Source organism: Oreochromis aureus, linkage group 3 (genome assembly GCF_013358895.1).
Source record: "Oreochromis aureus strain Israel breed Guangdong linkage group 3, ZZ_aureus, whole genome shotgun sequence".
Classification (NCBI taxonomy): Eukaryota; Metazoa; Chordata; class Actinopteri; order Cichliformes; family Cichlidae; genus Oreochromis; species Oreochromis aureus.
In genome coordinates this window covers 17,386,416-17,413,826 of record NC_052944.1, presented here as the reverse complement: position 1 = coordinate 17,413,826, position 27,411 = coordinate 17,386,416, and the positions used below count along the sequence as shown (strand labels likewise).

The following is a 27,411-nucleotide window of genomic DNA, read 5'->3' as shown; positions in this document are numbered from 1 at the left end:
TGTTTACCAGAGCAGCTGTTAATTAGCGCTTTGTTTATCTTCTACAACCGTGCAGACAACACGCTCTAAACAGTCAACCTCTTGTTGTAGTTGTGCAAGTAAATGCTGTAAATAAATATAGTAAGCTGGGGGATTTTTTTTTAGTAGGACTTCTACTTCACTTGTAGAGTATGTGCATGGCTGCACCTGTGTGTGTCTGTGCATCACACGCACAGGCGCAGGCCTGTCTACATTAATAACATCTGCTCTGAAATGGGACCATAATATTCAAACAGCAGCTTCTTCTTCTATTCTCTCTACTGCAAATCATCCTAAAAAGCTGCAGGAAAATAAAGTTCAGTAAAAGTTGTTGGAGCGAGTCTCACTCTTGTGGCAGAATTCAGCTGATTGTATTTCAGCGTTTCTTTGTAGCCTGATGATGACATTGGTGAGCGAGGCTATTTTTCAGTTGGGAATGGAGACTGTGCGTCATCTTATTACCACATGCAATGCAGCGCCCCTGCAATTCAATTTCAAGTTCAGAGAAATAGTTACACTCTGACTTTAGGTCCCATCAAGGAAAACTTTGATCTTGCTAAGCTAAAAGTCAGGAACTCATTTACATTATATTATACGAATATATATAACATTAAGCCAGAGTTCATTTTATTTTCATAAAGTATGCATCTGTGTCCCAACAACAGACGAACAGATCACCAAATTAAAGATATAACAAATATCATACATACATATCAATAACATTAATTAGCTTATTTTTCCTGCTAGCACTCAATGCATAAATATTTGCTCATGCACTTCTAGATCAAGACTTCAAGAAAAAGAAGATAGCAACTGGAAAAACGTGGGTTACATTTTCCAGGATGATCACCAACGTAGTCACTGTTTTCCCTTCGTCCTCTTTTTTTAAAATTTGATTTTGCACATTGTTCAATGCCATTCTCATTAGACGGACTGAGAGATCAGAAAGTTTATTTGTATTCATTTGATATGCTTGTAAAATTAGCTCATCCATGATAATAAAATCACACATGCAATTCAATCAAATGCAAAACTGGCCAGGCATGAAATTCCTTTTGGAGACCCGTGAAGCGAGGCGGCAATAAGCAGTGCGGGGAATGAAATAAACCTACGAACAGATGAATCGTGACTGATGGAATCGAAAGTATGAGATCTTAATCTAATGCCCAAGTCAGTGCCCTGGACTGTGAACTGTGAAAGCTCAGAAGATTCAGTCAGACGTGAGGACAATATTGTGTTATTTTCTCTAGTCTGAGGTCAAGAGATTTTTTTAAATAATAAATTCTCTCAAACCTTTAAGGTGACCCCTTGCTCAAATTCTGCCTCGAGATCAAGGCCCAGAACCAAAGGTTTCATTTGGTAGACGAGACCTGCTCGACAAAGAGCTATATCTAAAACAAAGCACCACTTGTGCTACAAGTGAATAACTTGTAAAGTCTGATGTCAAGACAGATGACCTCATCCTGCCACCTGCATTGGAGAAGTTTGATTTGCTTCAAAACCCTGGATACCAAGGACAAAGGGCCAAACTTCTCATCATGGGAATCATGCCAGCTTCTATTAGTCTGGCTCGCCTTAAAAGCTTTCCTTCATTCTGCCAATGTCACTGGGATAGGGCAAGACAAGATGAGCTGTTTGACCCCAGAAGTTAAAAAATGAGCCACACTCTAGATTTAGTGATGGACAAAAGCTATTTAATAGCTGTAATTTAAGCGTCATTACTCTTTCTCTTTGTCCAGTTTGGGGTCCTAGTTCAACCACATCTAACTCCACAGTAGACAGGAGCAACTGAGCAAACGGAGATGATGACCTCCTATTCCAATACATAAATGAATAAATACACTAAAAACATTATAACCATGCTAGTGGCTCAGTGAGGCTGTATTGAGGCTCTTTGGGGGCGATCGTGGCTCAAGAGTTGGCAGTTTGTCTTGTAATCGGAAGGTTGCCGGTTCGAGCCCCGGCTCCGACAGTCTCCGTCGTTGTGTCCTTGGGCAAGACACTTCACCCATTGCCTACTGGTGGTGGCCAGAGGGCCCGGTGGCGCCAGTGTCCGGCAGTCTCGCCTCTGTCAGTGCGCCTCAGGGCAGCTGTGGCTACAATGTAGCTTGCCATCACCAGTGTGTGAATGGGTGGATGACTGAATGTAGTGTAAAGCGCTTTGGGGTCCATAGGAACTAAGTAAAGGGCTATACAAATACGGGCCATTTACAGGCCATTTGTTGTACAGAGGTTAATGCTAACATGCCAATATTTTACTATTCCAAATAGCAAACAAGCTAAACACAGTGAGGATGATGTGAATTTCATATTTTGTTTTTTTATCAAAAATCAAAGAATTTCAAATTCAAGTTAAGATTTTAAAAAGGCAGATGGAGAATTATGAAATGATACTGCGCCGGGCAGATCCCCATGTACTAAGAAGAAGTAAATAAATTAAAAAGGGCGAAGGGGATAAATAATCTCCATTTATATAGTGCTCAATCACAATCACAAGAGTTGCCTTTAGGTACTTTCTAGTGTAAGTTAAAGACCCTGCAATAACAGAAAGAAAACCCCAACAATCAGATAATCCCTTTCAAGCAAATACTTGGTAACTGTGGGAAGGAAAAACTCCCTTTTAACAGGAAGTGACCTTCGGCAGAACCAGGCTCAGGGAGGGAAAGCCATCTGTCGTCTGGTTGGGAGTTAGGGGAGGGAGACAGGACTGGAAAAAACACAATGTGAAATGTAGGATGCACCTGTTTGGAAAGCCATCAGCTAGTTTGATAACGTCTGGGCTAAGACTTCTTGTTGAATTGTTGTCAGATGATATCAGTGGTTTCATGACTGCAATCTGTGTTTTGCTGTCCACACTGTCTGCTTACCTCCATCCAACCAAGACCTGCTTAAAGGTGGCGTTATATGGTACTCAGACTATGAGCTGACAAAAAACTAAAACCAGAACACTTCCAGTACCAAATGGAAATTATGTCCCTTGCTAAAAAATTCTGCATATATTCCATGATAAATCACCCAGAGGGGCAAATTAATATGCATGCCTTTTTCATGGTGCTCAAGGAAAGCTGAAGGGGCCACCTGAGTTATTTGGATTCATCACTTCATCACTTCCAGTGGCAAAATAGAGAATGTCTTTAAACGCAAGCAATACTGTCGCTGTGAAATCAGGCAGCGTGAAGCACAAATTAAAGCCCTGATCGAAACACTTCTTACCTCTTTCACCATCTCCAGTGGAAATGGACTAATGGGAAAGATTTGCAGGGACTTGGCTAGAGCACAGTGCAGGCAACAGGAAACTGAAGCCTCACGGGACCACCATCACAGGACTCTCACTATCCTCTTTCATTGCCAGATAATCTGGGTTGGGTTAATTCTGGGTCATCTTATTATGCCTCACACCAGAGGTGACAAAGAAGTAAGGTGGGGGGTGGAGGGGTTGAGGTATGACCTCATTATCTCTGACACAGTGAACCGTGTACAGAAGTTTACATTTTCTGTGGTAAGCACTATTGGACAGTTTAACATTTAATGCAGGTTGAGCTGCTTGAGGAGACTTGGGTGGCAACACCCTTGCTCACTACAGCAGGTTGTAAAAGAATACATGAAATAAAATCAAAAGGAAAACAATGTTTTTGATGTGAAGGAAAAAGAGATGTCCAAGAGAGAACAAAGCATTCCAAGGTGTACATTATGTATGGTGGCCACGTCACTTACATTCTTGAAGCCGCGGTAAAGAATCTGTAGCTCCTTTCGCGAGAAACGCGTCTGGGCTTCGAGTTGTTCCAGGCCTTCTGGGCGATGGCGGACTGCCGATAGTTCCAGCTCATCTTCGACGCTGTCTGGAGAGGAGAAAGAACAAGGTCAGACATGAAAATCGTCCTTGCAAATTTGTATTTTTGACACTAGAATTTTAGCTATGTTGTTACATTTTAGCTAATCAAATAAAACTAAAAAAACAACAACAAAAAGCTCCATTCACAATGCCAGAACTCAACATTTTACTACAAAATGTTATTGGCTCATGGGAAAATCCATTCAAGCGGATCAGTTCTGAAGTCCTTTCTTTGCCTCACACGCCACATTCCTTTATCGGGCCCTTCACAAAACCAAACCAAAAATCTGAATGCTCTTTTCTTCTCTACAACAAACATGACAGCAGAGGTAATTAGAGTTTTTTTGAGACCCCAGAACACAACAAGCCCTCGTGGCAGAGAGCCTCTTCATGAAAGAGGGTAGCTGAACCTTGTGAAATGTTTTAATGGGCCTTTAATGATAGCAGATGCTGTCTGGGCACTGTCACCGACTCCACTGTCCTCACAGCGTTTGACTTGTCTTGTGCAGGGTCTCTCATATACCTGAAGTGTGACACACTAAGTGCCTCATTAGCTCGAAGAGGCTTATTACGGCCCACAGTCAAAAGGCCAAATCTTTAAACGGACCATAATTAACCTGTTGCTATGGAACAAATGCTCCACATCCGTTGGAGGATGTCAGCTGATATAAAGGAAATAAAAATGGCTATTTGATCTCATTCTCATCATCATATTAGTCCAGAAGCTGTAGCATTACAGCGGTGTAATTAACAAATTTCTGTTTATCTGACCTGTTTAGCATCACATATTCTTTTTTGCGTCACCGTGTAATTACGACGAAACTAATCTGCAATATGTGAGTGTTTTGTTTCAGTGAAAGATGACAGTTTTGACTGTGCACAGCAGAAAATCATTTTTATTCCCTTCAGAAAAGGCAAAAACAAAATGTTGGATAGACAGACGAAAGGAAAAGATTTCACGTTGCAGCTAAAATGCAGCTCCGTCAATCATGTGTGACTAAAGCCTGTACTGGCTGAGAAAAGACACAGAAACAAAAGAACATCTTAGACAACAGCAACAAAATCATCAGAGAGACAGAGACAGAGTGAAGGGAGAGAGAGGGAGAGAAAGCCTTGGAAGAGCCACTTGCTTTGATTAGTGGAGGATGGCTTTTTGGCTGTGGAGCATGGAAAGAGCCTCATGAGTCGAGCTCTCACCCCGCGCTTGTGGACAATCTGAGGGTAACCTGGGAAATACAGCATTAGGTCTTGTGGGTTACCCAGGCAACTAAGAGCCTCAGAACAATGTAGGACGCTGGACATGCAAGAGGTGAGGGTCTAAGTTTGGACATGAAGCTAGCTGACTTCAGGACAACAACACAGTGTTTTTGCTCTGCAGCAAGCAGCCTCAAAAGGAGCTCGGCTTGTGTCATTTTGGCTGTTACTAATTAGCTTTTAACACAATGCATAGCGCAGTGATGAGTAGTTTTTAGCTATTCAAAATCCTCAGTATAGGTCAAAAAAAGAAAGATGGATGAAAAGAAAGGAATTTTTCAACATTGTTCTGCTCATTCTGAGGACAAGTTGTCATGGCAATATCTCCCTTCAAATGGGAAACTCATCCCCAACAACAGGTTGAACCATTTGCACCAAGGACATCATGTGCCACCACTTTAATTTTAGAGGAGAAGGCCCAGCGACACTCTCCTTCCTGTTACTGTGAGGACTTTAACTGCACTTTCATACCAAGAGCTCTTAATATAAGGACAGTATGACAAAAAATATGTCAGACGTTTGCTTTGCTTTAGCTTTTTTTGTTTGTTTTTACTGTGGATATGTTGTAAAAAACTTACATTTCTACAGTAGGCAGTAGAAAACAGGACATTTTCATTCATTTATCTGTTTATCTATTACGTAATGACTTTGGTGCATTATGAATGACCGTGGAGGAGGTCTTTATCAGTAAGAAAAGCTGTAAAATTTATGAAAATGCAGTTAAAAGTCCAGCATTTATGCAAACCTTCAAATTACCCAAAGTCTTTACCAGGCCCATTTGGTCCCTAGGCCTAATGTTTGACACCCCTGAGCTACACTTCTCTTAATCCAGCCGAGAAACATCTTAGTCTGAACCAACTGGCAGATCAACAGACATTTTCACTTACTAGCACTGCTGTAGTTATCTCTGGATTTACTTCACGGACAGCGCTCCTAACAGATAAAAACAAGACCAACGAGGAACTTCTTCTTCTGTTTAGCTGAATCAGTATAAAGCTACTCCCAAGCACCAGGCATGTACGAACTGTCTTTGGATTCTGTGCTTTGTCTACTCAGCTAGTCCTTGGCTTTTAAACAGATGTCCCCTTATATCTAGATTAAGTTGAAAAGTAAAACAGAAAGAGTTCTCCTTTAGGCTGAGATTTATTGCAAAGAGTGTTCAGGCCCTTTAAATTTACCCACTGAGCAATTTTATGCTGATTAGAGAAAGGCCTGAAAGATCTGTCAAAACCTGTAATTCCCACTTGTGTCAACAGTGTTTAGTTCCATCGCCTTGAAATTGCCAGTTTTGGGGTTTGCAGAGGTGGTGAAGAGGAATGGCGTCTTTTTAACCTTTTTAACCAAATTTATACTTAAAGTAGCATCTGTGTAATGACCTGAGAAGATGGCTTTTCACTTTCCAAGAGAACAGATCTTAACAGTGTTTAGGTGTCTGTGAAAGTTGCTTTCGGTGCCATTTTGGTGTATTTTCTGCAGTTTTGTTGCGGGTTGATGAAGCTGTGAGATACAGGTTCTGGACTGCAGTGTGAGATAGGACTAGTTCGCTTGGTTACATTATTAATCAATCTCCAAGCACATTGTTCTCCATCAGTGGAAAAGACGGGCTCTGAGTGTGATATGCAGGCTTATGACCTCGGGTCACGATGTAAGTTAATATCTCATCGGGTGTCATCTCTTCTCACACATAATCAAGCTGCTTTCTTGACAAATGTGATGTCTCCTGTTTAATTTAACAAAGTGGTGCATTCAAGGTAGGAATTGATGACCCTGCTACACACCCAAAAAAATCTTGTGTTGTATGCAAAACCAACGCGTGAATATGAAAGCCATTAAGTAATAAGTCCACAGTGTTGCCAAAAAACTCCACGAGCCCATTTCCCCTCCCTCTCAAGGCTATTGTGAAAACTTTAGTTCAAGGTTTGACGGCAGCAGTGGGTGTTAAGACGAGTGCTGTGAACCATTTGTCAATTGTGCACCAAGCACAAGGCAGCGCTCGCAGGAGAAAATAGTAATAGAGATGTAGCTCATGGCATGTTTATAACTAACTAGTTAAGATGGCTGATGAGAGTTGCAAGAGGTCTCTATAAACCTGGGCTATAAAGGGATGTAGTAGTAACAATTACATCATTGTACAGAGGGAGTGGAAATAGTGTCATAAATCTGCAGCCTAGACCGTCATGAAGTGTAGAAGCAAACCGGCGGTCGAGGAAAGAGAGAAATGATCCTTGAAAAGGTTGTTGGATTAATGATAATTAATGTTAATATTAGTCTTTTGGATCATCTGCAGTTTGGATCAGATGTTGCAGACTTACACTAACGATGTATCACACTTGCTTTATTTGTATGAATTCATGTATAAGCAAAAGCGGCTGAATCGGAGGAGGAAGAAGCTCAACCAAGCTTAGCCTTAAGCGTGAATTTTTACTCCTAATTTTGCCAAATACTTATTCCAGAGAGCTGGAAAGAAGCCCTGGCAGAGTCAATATTTAATGTGTCTCTGCCTTTTCAGCCTCGCAGTGTATAAAGAATAAACAGTGCACACTGTGTTAATGGACCACAGGCAAACCGCAGAGCAGATGGTTAAAAGCTCTTAGGTCTGGCCTCATAATGACCAACATTATTGTGCACAACAAACTTGTTTGCTGTGAACAATCTCTTTCTGTTGAAGGCCGCTTCATATTGGCTCCTCTGATAACACAATAACTTTGAGATTTAGAGGATGAAGCTCTCATCTGTTCTCGTTACCTCGGTGACACACACACCTTCCGACCTGAGTGGAGAGGAGACGTCTGAGTGCCCCCTCACTGAGGTTGAACTAGACAGATGTTGCTTTTGTTATCAAGATATATTGGTCTTGACAGCAAGCTGGCTTCATCTGGAGGCATTACTGTGCCTCAGAGAGGCACCTTTTTCTACCTTGGAGCTCAAGGACATCATGGAGAGGGGCCTTTAGTAGATTCTTTAGCAGCTGAACCGAGTTTAGGAGGCAGCGCAAACATTACAACGAATCTCGACTGTACTGAAGCGACAGGATGACTTAGCAAGAAGGCAATAAAAGCTGATCTCTAAAGTGGAACGGAGCAGAGCTTGAGTGACAGAGTGCTTAATCAGGCAAGAAAAGAGCAAACAGTCACGGCTGTCTGATTAACAGTTGCCCTTTTATTTTATTGACAAAAAGGATTCGACGCTCGACTGTGTGTGATTCTGTGAAGAACAGCTCAAGCTGTGTCCTCGTACCACTTTGATAAAGGTCAAAGGTCGCACCTTTGCCGGTATTGCACCGCTTGTGTCCAGTTCATTAAAGGCAATAAAACCGCTGTTGTTGTCCTGAAGAATTAAGTATATCATGCAAGTCTAAACATTTACTTCACTGGTTTAGTTAATACTTGCCAACTCATACCGTCATGCCATACTTTTGCCTTCCTCGAAAGAAAAAAAATGACCTTAGCAGCTTCTTGAGTGACAGCAGCTATAATAGTAGGCTCTGGCTGAGTGTACAGCTCGCCAACAACGTAATTCACAGCCACCTCTGAGCAGCAAAGCTGCCTTCACTATTTTGGCCTGCAGCAATACAAGAGAATGAGACTGATGTCTCAGCAAAATGTAATTACCACAGACCATAGTGTAACACGCTTTGCAGACTATGGCCATAAAATGGTCTACCACACAGTATCTTCTTTGTCAATGCCCTGCAAAAACACTTAAATCCTGAAGAACGAATGTGAGGATATTTCCCTCCCTCCCAGTTTGGACTGATCAATCACGGCCCAGCTGCTACAGTCCCTTAATGTATATTATATCAGGACTCATTTATTCCAGAGTTATAAGGTCAAGCTGGAGGATAAAACTTTACTAAATCAATCGGGTCTATAAACCAAAAGAGAGGGACTAACAAATATTTGACACACACACACACAACTGCTTACTATCAATAACTCTCGGGTCAGTGCTGTTGAGCTTTCTGCTTCCTTGTTGTGGTAAGAGGGGGTACGTACAGTCTGAAGCTGCACACAGGCAAATGATGGCCTCGGGGAACACATGGGACAGATGAATTTAATGCAGTAAGTGCAAAAGCCCTTACTCAGTGTGGGGTTCAAATTAAAATGATTAAATTGGTCTTTAGTGGGGGAAGTCTACATTTAATCTGTGTGAAATTGTCCAAGATCGTTTTTAATTTCAGCCACTGATAGGCTACATCAAAGCCTGGATTTTGCTTCCTCTCCATCTGTCATTTACTTATTTGTTACAAGCTGCTTTTTATACGGTGACAGTCAAACACTGAGTGAACCAGCAACATGTGTCATTTTTAAAGACCTTGTATTTTGTGTGTGTGTGTGTGTGTGTGTATCTAAGATTAGGTCTTATATACTTTAGCTCCAGCTGCTTTAGCACAGTGGCGCCAAGAAGGCAGAGCTCACAAAAGTAGGCCATGACTCCAAGGGAGCACAACTTATCTTCTATCACCAACAGTTAGATAGGGTTTTACAGGCATTAGAAATGACGATGTGCACTTGTACCGCTTCAGTAGGTGGTCTGAAGATGACTGTGACTGGACTGGAGAGTTTTGGTTACAGATGATGGCCAACTTAGAACAAAAAAAGACTGCATTTAGGCACGGAAAGTGAAAATCCAGGTGTGGACATTGAATAAAACCTAAATAATGGAGCTTCACGTTTAAAATGTAGCCTCTTATGCTTTTAGAGCGAGACAATAGCAGGTTTTGGTTACTCACACAGATGCGCTAAAGCTAAATGCTAGCGTCAGTTAGCTAACATGCGCACAATGGCATTGCTATGTTCAGGAATATTTTATGTTTAAGTATCATTTAAGTATCATGTTTTTACCTGCAGCCAAATTCAGAGATGCAGCCCTTGAATGTGGACAATTAGTTTGCCATGTTAGCAACCTAAAATGTTGCTATTCAGCATTATACCCATGCTGCTGCTAGCTTAGGCTAACATTAAGCATGTAAACAGAAAAAGGGGGAAAGCTACATAGAGAAACCCAAGGCTGATCATGACAAAATCTCAAATTCTTTAATACATCAATGTTTACACATCCTTAAATTTATATTCATGAAAAGGATTGTTTTGTTTGTCTGCGCTATTTTTGAGCCACGCTATACAAGAACCTGTTCTACATTGCTGATGCCATATAAACGGAGGGACAGAAAGAGCTGTTGATTCTGATTTTGAAAGCTGGTGATTTTCATTTATTTCAAAGTCAGTGCTGGGAAATGAGACCGATGGTGTGATGAGTGACCACAGTCGTTAAATTTTAAAAGAAAGTAATAACTCCCCCTCAACTCCACCATTTGGTTTTTGACTATAAAATCATTGTCCCGAAACATATTTTACACACTGTGGCAGAAAAGTACAGAGCTCCCCCAAAGGTTTTTTTTTAATCCCTAGGGAAAGTTTCCTGTAGTGGAAACGTGACTTTAGATGCATGTGCAGCACATCCTTAACCTCATGAGACCTGAGCTCTTTTTTGGGATGCACGAGATGCAACAGGTCTGAAACACGGGGTCTCAGAGGTTAAAATAAATTAAAAGAAGGACCGAAAGTTGCTACAAAAGATACTGCAAATACACTACATGTAGGGCTGGATCAAAAATTAATCATTAAGTGGTGTTTTTAGTATCAGTTTCCATAACAGCCTAATGTCATCATGCTAAATCTATAAAAAACAAAAAAACCCTTCTTATTAGATTGGCTTCAGTGCAGAACACTTGACTTCATCTAACATAAATAAAGAGATTTTTAAATAAACTCTTATGAGTTGTTGCAGCTTTTCTGGAGCAATGAAATAACAAAGATCATAACAGAGACAGTAAATAAGTGATGTAAATAACTCTTTTCAAAGCGTCACTTACTATCAAAACCTGCCTGAATAAATCCGACTTCCTCACATTCACCAAAGTAACCACTGAGACTGGTCTTCGATAAGCTCCAGATGACACTTATTACACTAACATACTTGAACCAAACTCAAATCTTATCTTATCTTAACCCATACTTACTCCTAATATAGCAGGTTCTGAATCCTGGCAATGCAACACAGGAAACTGAGGGTATCAAGTTAATCACAAGGCTGTGCTGTTTCCTCTGTTGGCCTTTTAGGGTCAAAATATGCTAACATAACAGCAAGGTATGGATGACTGCAATGGTTGTGAAACGCACTACTGACTGACACCAAAGGTTAGTTTCTTAGATATTAATAGTTCATATCCAAGAGAAAATAAAATGAGTGAATTTTATATTTGTTGGCTTCCAGCATGATTTGATTCAATCATTTTTTTAGGCACAATATGATCAGCAGTGATTTTCTGGGACCCTCCAAGTCCCCTGTGTGAGTGATTGCACGTGGCAGAGGACACCAGTGCTGCTGTCGCTTCTATCTGCATCCTGATGTGTATCTGGTCGAGGATCAAACTGGTTTACAAGAAGTAATTAATCGCTCTGCACAAAATTGGATTGTTTTACTAAGCTAGAGATTTAGTGAGGCATTGGTTCACTGAAGTGCCAGTGATTCCAACGATATTGGATAGTTCGTCAACAAAAACATATTGCCTTTTCAACAACTTCTGCTTTATAGGTTTTGTGGGGTTTATAAAAAAATAATAAGCTCTTTACAAAGACAACAAATGACAACATGCCAGACATAATTTATTAAGAGATGGATGGTATTGGATATTTTGAAGTGTTTACGTTCCTCAAGCCAGGTTTTAAAGTCAGTGGTTCCCCAGGTGTTAATCTCTTAACACCTTAATCTGTCTCCTGGTGGCCTCGAGACAGATCAAAGTGGGAGTAGAGTCCGAGCAGCGCTGCCTCTTATCAGCCAAGTTTTACACTACAACAAAACACACAGCAATTTCATGGCACCTGCAGGGTCAGTGCCAGCTTAATTTGAGTGGATCTTAGATGCACCACAGCTATTTGCTTTTCCTTAAACATGCTTCATATCATCGAATGAACCAAACAGAGGCCAAATGACAAGAAGCTGTAAAGAAGGATTGTTTGATTGGATGGTATTTAAGTCGATGCTAGTGACTGGTAATTGCCATGCTGGTTTGTCAATACCTCGATTTTCAATTTAAATCCTCTCATCTTTCTAAAGGTCACCTTGGTATTAGTAATAGTCTGTATATGGAACATTTACAGAAGGTCATACAGTCAATTGATGAAATTCAGAGGCAAAGCCTTTTGGGTCATATAAATCTAATCTACTCAGCCAGAGCCAGGGGCTAGGATGCTTCTTTTAAGCTCAGTGTTATTTGGCTGTAACACTACCAGTGTTTAAGTCCCAAGGCTGCATGCTGTTTTTGAGGGACAAATGTGGCAGACACTTGGCAGCTAGCAATTAACTGAAATTACACCCAGAGACAAGGGACGAGGGCAGCAGATGAGCAGTGTCTGGCAGCCTGTGCTTGCATGATTGGCACGATTCCTAAAAAAAGGCCAATGTGATGTGAAACTGACCTGAAGTTACATCAACTCTGATGTCACAAGCTGTCTCCCAGCAGAATACTGAATTGCGCTAAGTGTTGTGTGGCTATGTTGATTTATTGCTCAAGATATGCATCTGTCAACACTAAAACATCTGTTTACAGATGATACCTCTGGCACAGATGCTAAATATAATGAGGATGCATTAGTGTAATGCTTGCATTACAGTATGTTAACACGTCGAGCGCAGTCAGCTTATACAGATACGGGTAAACAGTTTCCTGTTTTCAAGCTACAAAGCAGAGCACACACGATGGCCACCCCTCCTGAGCCTGGTTCTGCCGGAGGTTTCTTCCTGTTAAAAGGGAGTTTTTTCTTCCCACTGTCGCCAAAGTGCTTGCTCATAGGGGGTCATATGATTGCTGGGGTTTTCTCTGTATGTATTATTGTAGGGTCTACCTTTATATAAAATGCCTTGAGGCGACTGTTGTTGTGATTAGGCGCTATATAAATAAAATTGAATTGAATTCAATGCATAATTGCAACCCATTCATGGACAGTGCCTGATCCTCCATGAATTGCTTATTTACCAAGTTATAAATACATAAAGTAATAGTGCAGATTGAATGTTTTACTACTCTTTACATGCACTGCCATCATCTTGGATTGTAAAGTCGAAGATTGCAGGACATGTCCAGCTTTCCAAGCCAGGAATTCAATTTGGGGGGGCAACTCAGAAGTTAAGAAATTGAACGTAGCATAATGGCTAGTTTATGGTGACTGCATTCATTGTGTCCCATACCAACTGGGACATCGTAGCCCTGTCGCTTGAGGCGTGCAGGACTCCCTGCAGTCTTCTCCTAAATGATAAGTGTTGCCACTCAAAATAAAGTTCCGCATTAGCGATGATGTAGGAGCAGAGGGAATCAGAAAGTCTTAGTTTTTCAGGCTGTTGCAACGTTTCCTTCTGTATAATCTGGGAATCTCTGAGCTCCTGTACTTAAATATCACTGACATGGTGGTAAAGGCTGATATGATCTCACGACAAGACAAAACGACACTAAAGAATGGAACACACCAGTAACTGTGAAGTCAATATCGGTGCGTGCTGGAGGGCATTCAAATGTGGTATCTACTCAGATGAAAGTGACACCATCTATATTCAACACAGAACACAGCTGTTTGGGGAAATACATACTGAACTGTAGAAATATGCCAAGTAATAAAACTTAATAGCAAAGAGGTGACAGCAGAGCAAAAGCACAGATGAATCCATCATCTCCAGATCCGCCAGCAGACAGGCTTTGCCTCTACCTGAAGCACTCTGAACACCAGAGCTGCCAGCAGTGGACATCTGCTGATTACAACACATTTTTTTTCATGTGTAAGATCTGCAGATGCAAGTCAGTGAGATTGAAACACAGTCCCTTTTATGCATTGAGAAGGCCTCATGCTATAGCAGATAAATCAAAGGGGCAAAGAGGGAGGTGGATACAGACCTGCCATTTGTTTCCATTTGGTGGCCACAAATACAAATAAGCTCTGAGACCAGAGTCAGCCAAAGCGATATGTCATTTCTGTTATTTAATAAAACAGTTTCTTATGGCAGGCAGGAAAAATGGCAGTGTAATCGCTGTAGTAATAGGAAGGAGTTGGAGGGCAAGGTCAGTCGAGCAAATTTCTTAGACCACATGGAACGGTGCAAACTCTTTTTGCTGAGATATGAATTTATTTATCCAGAGACATATTAAAAATTCTGCGTCACGCTGCCAGTAATGAAAAGAACATCCAAACGAGCCAATCCAAGGAGACTGGGAACGGATCCGTGTGAACAGAAGCCTTGACTATTCCCTTTACAGCAGGTTAGCTATTACAAGACAGGAGGCAAAATATCTCCAATTACAGTGGCTCTTTACTGGCACCAGGAACACATTATCCAATGCTTTCCACCATTAGTACAATTTGCTACAGCTTCTATGTTGCCTAATGCAATAATAGTAGTTTTAATTAGTTTAAACAAGCGGATACCGAAGACATGTAGGAACTAATTTTTCATGCTGAGTATGGCCGGCACCATAAAAAGCTGTCCTTTCCTGTCCTGACCTGAGTGTGAGTGACTGCACTGACTGGTGGTCTGGGAACCGGATGCCAAGGTTCTTTATGAGCGAGAGCGGACTCTCACGCCGGCCATAATGACACACCATCACCATTTATTGGAATCTGGGGGAAAGAGCAGTCTATGTTTTTAATTGCAATCATTTGTCATGTGGAAGTGCTTCAATAATAGTCTGTCTCTAAGAAAGCGTTGCTACAGCAGTGGAAGAAAAGGAACTTTGCCCTTTCTTCTCCAATCATTTTCAAGATTATAAGATGGGACAAGGGAGGAAAAAGGAGGTTTATCATACTTCAGCTCCAAAGATTAGAGCTTTCACGCCAAGAAAAAAGGGATACCCGGAGAGGAGATGGTCTTTATGACTAACTTCAGAGTGAGTCATCCTTATTCCAGCTGCTGACACTGACGCTACCAGTCACTCAGAAAAGCGCATCAATGGATTAATGGATTTTACCCCAGACAATGTTTACAGTGTAATTCACATCAACAGTCTGAGATGCCAAAACAAACTTTTGAACTCACATCCAATTTTCTCCATAGACTCAGCTCAGCCAAAAGACGTGATGTGATCACTCGAAGGGGAACAAAATGGCCCCAATAGTTGATTAACGTTTTACTTACTTCCTCCATTATTTCTCTGACAGTGAGGCTTTTACTCTGCCACCACTATTGTGATGAAAAGGAAGTAGCCAGCTGGGATGATTTATGGTCTGCAACACCAGCCAATAAGATCCAAATGAGCTAAGTGATTTTTTTTTTCTTCCTTTTTATTCAAATATAGAAAAGTATTATTTCATGTGCTCGGACTACATTAACATTTTCCTGTAGCTTTACAGCTGATGATGTATGATATTTCATCAGACTCAGTGCAAATTCAGACTTGTCCTTGCTCAGCAAATGGTTTCAATATAACAGAGGAATCTCTCGTGATATGAGATTGGTTCGCGAGAGGTACAATTCAGCACTTTATATTTCCCAGTGTCCCAGTTCTTTTTACAATAGTGCACACCACTAAATTCTTCCAAAAAGGCCTCCTCTTCAGTTAGTCGAGGAGTTCAACTTCTGTAGGTTCGGTTAGACGGTAAAAAACAAATACAAGAAACATCAGTTGTGCCCAAACATGCAGACCCCCCTCCCCCAGCTTCCACCCCCAAACAACAAAAAAAGAAATCCTTGGTGAAATTAATGGGGACTATAAACCCCACTGAATTCACAATCAACCATAACAAGAAACAAGAAACATGCATTATGAATAAGAACTGATGTCCTTGGTTTAATTATGGACAATACTGTTGCTGGAATCATGTGGCAGCATGATTATTCATTTTGCAGGCTAATTAAAGCCAGAAACACGCTGAATGAGCACGCTTGTTGTGCAGCCTTGATTAAAAAAAAGGGAAAAGCACGTGCAACTTCAAAGGTCTAGAGATGGTTGAAAGAAGCAAGGCTCAAGCTTAAATTAACCCCAAAAAATGCAACACCAAATCCTTAAAAACCTCTCAGTGTATTCACAAGACAACATGCTTTGGAGGTTGTGTCCTACATCACTGCGCTGTATGTACAGGTCATTTAATTAAGTGCATCTTTAAGTATATATTGTGCCTCCTGCTCACTCGTCCATGGGGAGCTTTTTCATGCTGCCATCATCTATATCGCAGCATATACATCCTTGCCTCAGAAGCATGCAGCTTACTTTCATCACCACTTATTACCAGTGATGTTTTCATCAAAATTGATTGCTTGTGTGATACTTGCCCTTGCTTTGCTGACTCAGATTGTTGGGATAATTCGTCTTACTTCCACTAAGATCCACTGCCGGGCCTTTCTTGCCTCAAAAGACACCAGGAGGACCCGTAACGCAGCACAGGCGGTTGCTCTGAAGCATAGAAACTAGCTAAAGGAAAATTGGACCATTTGACTGTTGTGCTTTAAATTTACTGCTGAGTGGATGAGAGATTAAAGTGCTACAAAACACTTTACACTTCTTTACCTTTGACTCAGAATTGTTTCCAATCTTTTAAAAGTTTGCTGGAGTAATTATTAGATTTATTTCCACAATGATCCACAATTCAGCCAACTGAATTTACTGAAAAGACTGTAAATGCCATGGTAACAAAAAGGATGCTGAGCACTTCTGCTGACTCAACTTTGATGACGGATATGTGACTCAGAGAAAACAATCCCATAATAAAGATGCACTAAACCATCTACGATGTCCGAAGAACAACGCGTTTGAATGAAAAATGAACACAGTGCACTTAAGAAAATGAAGAATAGCTTTTTGGTATTTTACAGTGATACAAATCCCTCACAGGCTGTATGCCTTAAACAATATCATAAGTATGTGTACAGACAATGAAGACATAAAGACCGACACAGTTAGCTTGTCATTCTCCTACCGTATGGCCAGCTTTATGCCGAGATGATGTGATTATCAATGACAGGCATGTCAGAACAGCTTGATCATAAATAAATGCCACCAAACAGCAAAAGAAAGGTCATTCATAATTTTGTATGATAAAAATTCACCAGCTGTGGGTTTCAAAGATTTTTACGCAGCAGGCTTTAGACAGAACATCTTGCTGCTTATTAACATTAGCTAAGCACGATCATAACACTTAGACAGCAAAGCTTTGTTGATCCTTAACACCCAATCAAAGAAATCTGAAACAAAAACGGTGTCACAATGAGCTCATTAAGCTCTAACTATATTTATGCTATCAGCATGTTCATCTTTTTAACTTAGCACATTGGTCTAAAATGTGTTAGTTATGTTTAATGAAAGGGTTCACAAGGAGGAGGGGTACACCCCACACAGGTTGCCAATCTGTTTGCAGAACTAACGCATAGAGTGTCTTTTCTCCTGTCTTCCTCCCCTCAGCCCAACTGGTGGCAGTAGATGCCACCCTGAGCCTGGTTCTATCAGAGGTTTCTTCCTGTTAAAAGGGAGTTTTTCCTTCCCACTGTTGCCAAAAGCTTGCTCAAAGGGGACTGCCTGATTGTTGGTGTTTTCTCTGTATTATTGTAGGGTCTTTACCTTTCAATTTGCCTTGAGTGTTGTTGTGATTTGCCACTATATAAAATAAATTGAGCTGAATTGAACTGAATAGAGACAGACAACCACTCACACCTATAGGAAATTTAGAACCACAGATAAACTTAAACCCAAGCATGTCTTTGGACTGTGGGAGGAAATCAGAGTACCCAGCGAAAACACACGCAGACACAGGGAGAATATGGAAACCAGGACCTTCGTCGATCATTCTTCAAACCATCCATGAGATATGTGATTACCAACAAAGTAATGAACAACATGATGTGTTTCAGATTATGTACCGCCATACTAACACCCACTATTCTATGTGTACAAGCGTGTCACTAACTGTATCTCAATGCTGTGCTTTCAGTTAAAAAGTTAAGGAAGGGCCAATAAAGCAAATTTTAGCTGCTAGAAAGAGGGTACACTAACACCAGCGATGCTAGTTAGCTGTAGCTAGCTAAAAGTCGTAGATTTATTTCAGCCACTGTAGGTAAAAAAAATCACACATCAGCCTGTTGCGGGACGGTTTAGTGTATAATGACTTGAGGTTTTCTCTGTAGAAGAATTTAGTATTAAGATAGGTCAGATGCACAACATGTAAACATTCAGGATGCAGTTGCTCGAGCGACAATCGCAGACTGCGTCAAATGTCAATTTAAGTAGGTGGCTGACACGCCGCGTTCAGCTTTACCCCTTCACCTTTGATTTCACACGGCCCCGTGAAAATGCATGCAGAAGTAAGCTGTAGCGTACTACACGATAGTACCACTGTCCAAACTGACTGAAACTGACGTCACCATAAGAATGGCTATGACGACGGTCCAGTTAATTGCAGGTGATTATTATGTCTGGCTCTATTATCTTGGCTTGATTTTGCTGGAGTTTTTGTCTGCATCACCTACAAGCATAATTTGTTGGTTCTTAGTTGAGTCCTGTCACTTATGCACCAACAAATTGAGCCAACATGCTCATTAGCACTTTATTACCACTCTAAATAAATAACTAAATAAATAAATAAAAACAGGCAATAGGGAACAAAAGAGGGTCCTGGTCAGTTGCTGACACAAATTCTTTTTATTTGCCCGCCTTTGAAAATCCAGTCAAGGTCACACAGAACATAAGAGCATTGTTAGATGAATGTCGGTGCTGAGATGCTCTGTCCTCTGAGCCGGTAATAACAAACGGCAGGTCCAAATTGACACAGCGTTCCATCACCGTTCTGGTAATGCTGTAATTGCGTGCAGTGTGTGCGTGTTTGCAGGGGTACGGGGTTACGGTCGGGGGTGTTGCTGTGTACAGCTGAACCAGAGAATAATTCATCATTGCGTGACATACTGATTAGCCTGCACCTTGAGGCTTGAGTCTTTACTCAGCAGTTTGCAATACTGCATTATGTAAGTAGAAATGTACATATGTGTGAGAAGGATCTGGGTATGTTTGTGAATAAGCAAGCGTAACACTCTACATTGTTAGTCGCTATTCTGCAAGGAGGAGAAGGAGGCTTGATGGATGATTATTCAGCAAAAAACAAGCAAACATTTTGGGGTAATCTCATGTAATTTCTCCATCTTTAACTCGGTCTCTAATAAATGTGGTCATTACATTATTTCGCTAGCCAAGTTGGGCAAACACTTGCCAGCTGCACTGCCATTCTGGCTCTCTTAGGATTAATGGCAACAATACAAGCACACATGCATCAGTTCTGCTGCATTCACAATCAAACTGAAGCAAGTGACTTTTGTGCAGCTTGCCAGACCTTACTTTTATTCACAGTGAATGCTCTGGTGATTGTGCACGGTCTGATGCAATAGTCTTGTTATATTTCTCCAACGTGAAAGCATGCCAGGAGCAGGGAGAGGCTGTTAATAAACTATTTCTCAGGGTCTGAGGTCCTTACAGTCTGTGAAGTCGAAATAATCAATCCCAGGAGGTCAGACTTGATTTTTTACAAAGGGTACAGTTTCTTACTAGCTGCCAGCTGACTCTTTACAGTAAAGAGCGGAGCAGTGCTGAGACACATCCAGAGCGTGCTCTCGGCTCGAGATAACTCCCGTGACTGGAACGTTGCCAGTTTAGATCTACAGCGCAGCTGAGAAACTCCCTCAACATTTACCCCACACAGGCTTTTGAAAGAAAGACCTTTATCCTGCAGAAGCCCCAGCGGAGCAGCTCAGGTGGCCTGCAGTAGAGGGATGTGATCGTACTGGGCAACTCCCAGCTGTGAACGTGTCTGACTGTATGAATGTTAAGCAGACCGTGCGCTTTCAGTGAACCTCTGTCCCTGGAGGTTTCTTCAAAAAAAAACAATAAAGGGGGCAAAAACAAACTATTTTAGTTATTGCAGAACGTGACAGCTGCTACAAAGGTAAATCTATACAACTGTGAGGTTTATATACAAGTGAAGCTACGCAGATGCACGGCGGTTAAGACTGTCAACTCAGATATTTGCAAGCACAAGCCCTGAATCCTGATCTTAGCTTGGCCTTTCTAAAATGCAGTTCTTTTAGTTTTTTCCGCCCCTGCTGACTTGAAAATATGAACGCTGACCGAATAATGACCTTAAAGTTGTTTTCTGAGTTTTGAAAATGCAGAAAAAAACATATTCAGAAAACCTGTTTCCACTCATTATTAGCTCCTCTTTCTGCAAGAAACTTACAAATGTGCAGAATACCCTTAAACCATTTGGAAACATGCTTGTTGTCTTTCCTGCCGAATCCTGTTTGAGATGATCAGTTTGTGTTTAATGCAAACCTCGCTTCATGACATTTAGCTTTGTTTAACCGAGCATTGGAAACAGGGAACACAACTGGTCTGTCTCCATAAAAGATGCCATCTAACGCAGTGCAAAGTGCTCCTGTTTACACATTAAGATATCTGCGCTATAGAAGCAGTTACAGGGAAACAGAAACTGTGGAATAATGTGCTGTTGACTAAATATATTCAGGCCTTTATTGGCTCTTAGCTTGCTTACTAACAAGATCTTTAGATGGAAAGAACAATTTATGTCAACATGGGATCTGTGAAATGAAAAAAGGACCTTTTACTAATTGAGCAATCAAGAAAGGAATAAAACTAAAAAGTAATTCTTAGTTGCACCTCGAGTTTTGATGATTTATTTGCTTCTGTATGGGCTTAATTACAAAATTTAACTTCTTTCTACCCCCGCATGCATCATGGGAGATTTTAAGACTACACACAGCTTGTGTTTGCCAGTGTTAATATGATTAAAAAAAGATTTGTGGCCTCTCATTTGAAAGCCTATTTGCCTAATGAAAAGCATTTCGCGTGCATTTCAGCCCCTCTCCCAATATCTTTTTACCATTCCCTTGTCCTGAAAACGACTGCAGACACAAACAAAACATCGATATCTGTATTGACAGCCTGTCGGGCACCGCCGGCGCAGGCGTTCTGTAAGTAATCAGGCTCTGAGACGGCTCCGTGGAATATAAATCACATCAACAGGCAAACAGCACCCGACATGCCAGCCCTGACATCTGTATAATCTCAACATCGCTGATAATCAATATCGTGTCAGCTGGGTTTGGAGATGCAGAGCGAGGGGAAATCTGAGTCGCCAGTGTTTAGCGAGGCATGTAAACTGTTACGTCGGGCGTGAGGTTCACCATCCCCCCAACCCAAATGAAAACACAGCTCCCAGGTGCTTTTGAAACAGCACAGCCAGAGACAGCCAACAGACGCTAACGCCTCCATTCTCCATCTAAACACTCGTCTCAGGTCGGGTCAGGTCAGCTTTTTCCTGCTACTGACTAAAGCACATTATCGCCTCTCTATTTACTTGCTGCCCCTCTAAATATGCACCCACCTTTGATTGATTATTCTAATTACAGGTTAAGGTGTATTTACTGAGCAGCTTATGGGGTGGATGTGCTGTTCTTCGGTTTGAAGTGCTTACCATAGTGCTCGACTTTATTTAATGAGACAGCTTCAGTAGGTCTAAACTGAACGCTTTCTTTTCTCATTCTGCGCTTGCTGAACTTCCCCGCTCAGTTTTCCTCAAGAGCAAAGAGAAATGCATTCACATGAAAACAACAGAGGCTTCCACCGATTTCTAAGGTCTGAAATACAGAAATTCTCTTGCCTCTCAAATGTTTTGATCCTTCAGAAGTGACACAGTTTTGCAGCTCAAGACATTCCTCGATCCCATCACAAACTCATGCATACTTCTGTGACATTTCCTTTGCTACGCATTAATTAGACCGTCTTTTTGTGCTTCAAAACTTTTCAAATTGCAGTCTTAGAAAGTTGCAGAGAACTTCAAGCAAACTGAGAGTGAATCTAATGAGTCGAGGGAGCAGACGTGGAAAACTGAAACGGTGAGACTGATTGAAAATACATCAGCAAGGCTTATTATACTCTATCAGTGAGGAAGCTTTAACTTGTGGTGTCTACCAACCTGCACCTCCCTCCACCACCCCAACAACCTCCAACTCAGCGTCTTACCCTCTGAGAAGCTGATGAGCCCCAGAAGGTGCAGGAGCTTGATGGAGGCAAACACCAACACCACGATGCCCACCGTCTGTAGCCCCTCAGTCTCCCAGATCGCGTTCAGCATCACTCCCCCTTCTGCCCACTCCCCACCACCATACCCGGACCCGAACCCGGAGCCCGAGCCAGCTTCTTCTACTTCCGGGCCGCCGCCGGGACCAGGACCACCGCTCCCACCTGGCCCCGCACTCCAGTTCCCCTGCACCAACTCCAGCGCTACGCCGGCCCACGCGCACGGGCCGGGCGCCCCCTGGCACCCGCCTTCTGCTCGCTTGTTCTCTAAATCCAGTCTGGGTAAGGTTAAAATTGGAGATTAGCAATCAGCAACACTTATCCTCAGGTTTGTGAGAAGCCTGAAGTCATTAAGGATGCTTCTGACTTCGAGAAGTCACTGAGAATTCAGGACGATCCTCTTCTCCTTATTCCTTCCCTCACAAACGAGGAGACCCTTGAAAGCCGGCAGAGCAAACTCTGCTGTTCTCTGACAGTTTGGAGCTCTCGCTCACTCTTTCAGGCGCACCGACTGCCTCGCTGCAATGTAAGGGAGGGAACAGGAAAGGGGACGGATATGAGTGAGGGAGGGGAGATGGGACGGAGGCTGTGGGGAGGTGTGGTCCTAGAAGGTGCACAACCGAGCGGGAGCTACACATGTTCAAATTAACTTTAATCACAGGAGCGGCACAGCAAGCGTAACTGAATTCTGTCTGCTGGATAATTATATCATTAAATCAAGAAAACTGCACAATTCTGTGGTTACAGGGAAGACAGATCTTGGAGATGGGAGGCAAAAAAATTAAACTGTAAAAAGCCGTACAGAGAGATCAAACTAACCTTCTAGCAAGGCAAGACAAAATAAATATCTCGTGGTTCAAAAGGAAGGAAAAAGAGAAAAACCTGATAGCGTTCACTAGATAATCACCTACTTCAGGAGTAAAGAAAGCAAGAGCATTTCTAACAGATCACACAACTTTATTTAACTTAATCATTTGTTTTTGCATCACATTTGATTCCGATGAGATGTGGCGAACCGATGAAGAAAGCTACAGCAACAGAGACCGTGTGTGTCTAAAAGAGAGGCTGATCCATGCAGTCAGCGTTTGGAGCAAATGAGTGAAGACACCACCATCTACTGGTCCTGTGTGGACTGTAATTATCATACAGCACAGCATTCAATATTTATCCTGTTTTAACCAAAGAAAGAAAATTACTCCCATTTTATTTTGAAAATAATAAGCTTTCATGTTTCAGGAATCAATCCATTAACTCCAATAACTACGAGTTCAAAACAAGTAGAAAAGCCACATTGAAAGCTTGTGCATTTCTGTGAGTTATTTGCGACTGCAAACACAATTTCACTGCACTCTACTTGATTATTTTGACTCAGAATGTCCCTCTGCCGTGTTTCCTGAGCTGTAAATCAATTTAGAGTAAAGTCCGCCATATATCACCGATGTAAATGCACAAAGCCAACTTAATTACAATCATCACGGCAGGATATTATTTTGGCACTGTGAAAGAAACCGTGTCTCACCGCTTACTCAATTGCTCTATGATAAATATCCAGTGTGACGCAGTGCTCTGTTCCAGTGATGGAAAAACGCGCACTCATCCATTTACATGCGGTCCATCTGCCGCTGCTTTTTCTTCAGCAACACAGAATGGAAAATAGGGGATGTAATTCCATGTTTTTTTTAATTCTCTGAATAATTTAGCATGATGCTATTTGAAAAAGAAAATAATATTCAGCAGACATCCTGCTTAACCTGAATAGCCCAGAGCGTTTTTAAAAAGTCATTGGTATGGGAGCCTTGTCCTTCCAAAGTGAGACATTTGATGAGGACTGAACTCACGGATTATTTTGTATGCAATAATTTAAAAAATGTGTATTTATTTGTATATTTTTATTTTGGGTGCGCTGTTCTGAAAACTGCGTTAGAACAAATAGTGCATCCTTAGGCAGTATAATAATGCATGTATTCTGTAATTACCTCGTGCAAAAGAGTCTATTTTTCTTCTCCAAACATTTAATGACTGCAAATTTCTCAGTTACTCTGTGTCTGGATCAGCTTTCCATGCTTTTTTTAAAAGGATGATTCTTTTTTCCTAAGTAACATATTCAATCATTGGCTTTTATCTGTGTTATACTTAAATGCATCTATAACAGACACTAAAAGAACAGTCAGATGCCATTATTGCACTACACAGCTTAGATTATATCAGATAAAATAACTGTTGTTGCTGTTGTTGTTTTTACTCTGAATTTGTTGTGTCCAAATCACAGGTGAGAGGATAGCAAACCAGTTTAGTCCAGTGTTTTAAGTGGTATTTTCATACCAACTGTTTATGTTGGTTTAAGCTGAAGAACTTCCAGTCATCCCACTCCACAGAATCTCTCAGCTATACTAAATCCACACGTTAAATCCCCACATCAGTGAGTAACGTCATTGTTTGCATTCATGTTTTTGTTCTGGTTGACTTTCATTGCTCTGAACTGCTCTTTTTGGAACTGGAGCTCATTAAATTATGAGGAGAAGTTAATTTCACTGAAATGCTGTCACATTTTCAAAGTATACACATTGTCAGTGCTTTGAAAACTGCATTTGTGTAGTGTACAAGGGCAAAATACGATATATACACACAAACAAACAAAAATGAATGACAACAACTCAATGAATGTAGGCATTTAGACGCGGTCAAGTTGACCCCCTGAAACTCAAACTGAGCCAATTCTGAGGATCAGAATTGGGAAGAAAGGTCATTTAAGAGATTCTGAATGTGGCATGGTTGTTGGTGTCAGACTGGCTGGTATTTCAGAATGGGATTATAATGGGATTTTCTAACAAAACCACCTCTTTTTTTGTCTATTTGTTTTTCAGAAGTGGCCCAAAAAGGAGAAAATATTCTGTGTGTGGAAGTTCCTGGCTCTAAAAGCCTTTTTTGGTGCCAGAGGTTAGAGGAGAATGGCCAGACTGCTTCACGCTGTTAGGAAGGCAACCTCATGGTGCGGGGGATATTTTCTTGGCGCACTTGGGTTCCTCAGTGCCAACTAAACCCCACAGCCTACCTGAGTGTTGTTGTTGACCATATCCATCCCTTTATAACTACAGTCTACCCATCTTCTGATGGCTGCTCGCAGCAGGATAATGCTCCATCTCACAAAGTTCTCACAAATCATCTCAAACTGGTTTCCTAAACACGACAGTGAGTTCACTGTTTTAGTTCAGAGCCACTTTATTAGACTGAGTAACCAGTCTCAGTCTAATAAAGCACCTTTGGGATGTGGTGGAATTGGATATTCTCATCATTCATTACTATGATGCATAGTTACACTTCTGGAAGGCGACACATCAGGCTGCAGGGTCGAGCACGGAGCTGTTTTGTACTACAGTGTAACGTTTTAAGAGTCCTGATATTTCATAGTTTTGGTCAAAGTTTCCATTCTCAGTAACATCATTCCAGTTTTCCGTAAAAAAGCACTAACAATCACTTCAATGTCTCATTGAGGTCAAAGGCAGTATCAACATATTTCCAATGTTAGTTCAGCATATTAAGCCAATCAAAGTCAACAATACACGTTTATGTGGAAGAATTACAGGTTCAGATCAGATTGTATTAGTATCACTATTGCTCAGCTTTCACGTACAATTTATGAAAAATCAACTAACCTAAAAGTTTAGTTCTTCAGTGTCTCCTGACAACTCACAGCAGAGCTGCCAACATGTGGGCACTGGCACTGCCTCAGTGAAGCCACAGCCACATCACAAGGCATTCAGTGGGCCAACAGAGGCTTCACTATCCCCCTTTTCCAAAATCATGGCTTGGCTTTCCAAACACTTCCCAGAGGACCAATAGTTGATGAAACAAGTAGGAATAACTGTCCAATCATAACTTCTCTCCAGCATACAGATACCATCTTAAAACCATAAATTACTAAAGCTGTGAGGGCGGAGGTGAGACAAGTGAGAAAAGTAGGAGTGGGGATTTTGTGGCAGTAAGCATTCACTCAGCTATTATCTGAGCCATGATTCTATCAACAGTGCTGACAGATAAATATTACACTCCACATCTTGCTCAATTAGTGTCACACAAATTCTGGACAATCACCACTCTAAAAACTATTACAGGATGGCAGGTCTGACAGATAGAAAACCTGAAAATTCTGCGTTTATAGACCTGACAAGAATATTTATCTTCGCGAGACTGAGATTACAAAATGATTTTATTTCGATATTGGAGAAGAAAATGGAAGCTGTGGAAAGCTGACACTGCTATCATTTGAAACAAAGGCCTGAGGGTAAAACACAGCTCCCTGAATGAGGCTCTATAGAGCTGCTCACAACACTAATGATTCAATAACCTGTTTGAGAGCACTGAAATGTTATTCAAGGAATATTACATTAAAGACCAATAAAGATGCCAGCTGCCTCAATCAGACATAAAAATATGAAATTATCTCAAGGAATAAGAAGCCTTTCAGCTCTAACGTGAAAGGCTTTCTATTAATGTCATCGGGACTATTTAAAAGTCTTGAGCCAACCCTCATTTCTTTGTTTTTCTACAAAAATTGGAAATAGGCAGGGCAGTTTATTGCAAACATACATGGGAATACAATATATAAGGCCAAAACAGAATTTGTACATTTCTAACGAACTTGAAAGTCCATATTTGGTATCATATATTAATATTAATTCACATTTGACCACCTTTATTCTCAACAAGCTTCCTTGTAATTTCTTTAAGTCATCTTCAGGAATAGTTCTGCAGGCTTCTTGAATGACATTTAAAGCTCTTCTTTGGATGTTGGCTGCCTTTGATTCTGTTCTCTGTCAAGATGATCTAACACTACCTTAATAAAGTTGGGGAGGCCAATCCATGACTGATAGGGTTCCACTGTGTGGTTTTTCTATTCTTTACTGCACTGGAAGTGTGTTTGGGATGGGTGATCCATCCATCCTCATCCATTCGCTTCCGCTTATCCCTCTCAGGGTCACGGGGGGCGCTGGAGCCTATCCCAGCTGTCATAGGGCGAGAGGCGGGGTACGCCCTGGACAGGTCGCCAGTCTGTCGCAGGGCCAACACACAGAGACAGACAACCATTCGCACTCACATTCACACCTATGGGCAATTTGGATTAATCAATTAACCTATCCCCCTTAACTGCATGTCTTTGGACGGTGGGAGGAAGCCGGAGTACCCGGAG

At 41.4% G+C, this 27,411-nt stretch overlaps 1 protein-coding gene across 11 annotated transcripts in view; it reads right to left on the bottom strand.

Moving 5' to 3' along the window:
• The window catches only part of kcnip4a (potassium voltage-gated channel interacting protein 4a), a 144,122-nt gene that overhangs the window by 8,634 nt on the left and 108,077 nt on the right, over window positions 1-27,411 (bottom strand). For 7 of the 11 annotated variants that reach the window (XR_005612540.1, XR_005612538.1, XR_005612539.1 and 4 more), the window contains exons 2-3: window positions 4,981-5,076; window positions 3,733-3,857 (exon numbers count right to left, since the gene is read on the bottom strand). Coding sequence is in view for 5 of the 11 variants with exons in the window: in XM_039610158.1 (XP_039466092.1) it covers window positions 3,733-3,857; window positions 4,981-5,076 (221 nt within the window). In the remaining 6 variants the exon portion in view is untranslated. Of the gene's footprint in view, window positions 1-3,732; window positions 3,858-4,980; window positions 5,077-22,166; window positions 22,731-27,411 lie in introns of those variants that run through there. The other 4 variants (XM_039610159.1, XM_031756312.2, XM_031756313.2 and 1 more) reach the window with 2 other exon arrangements.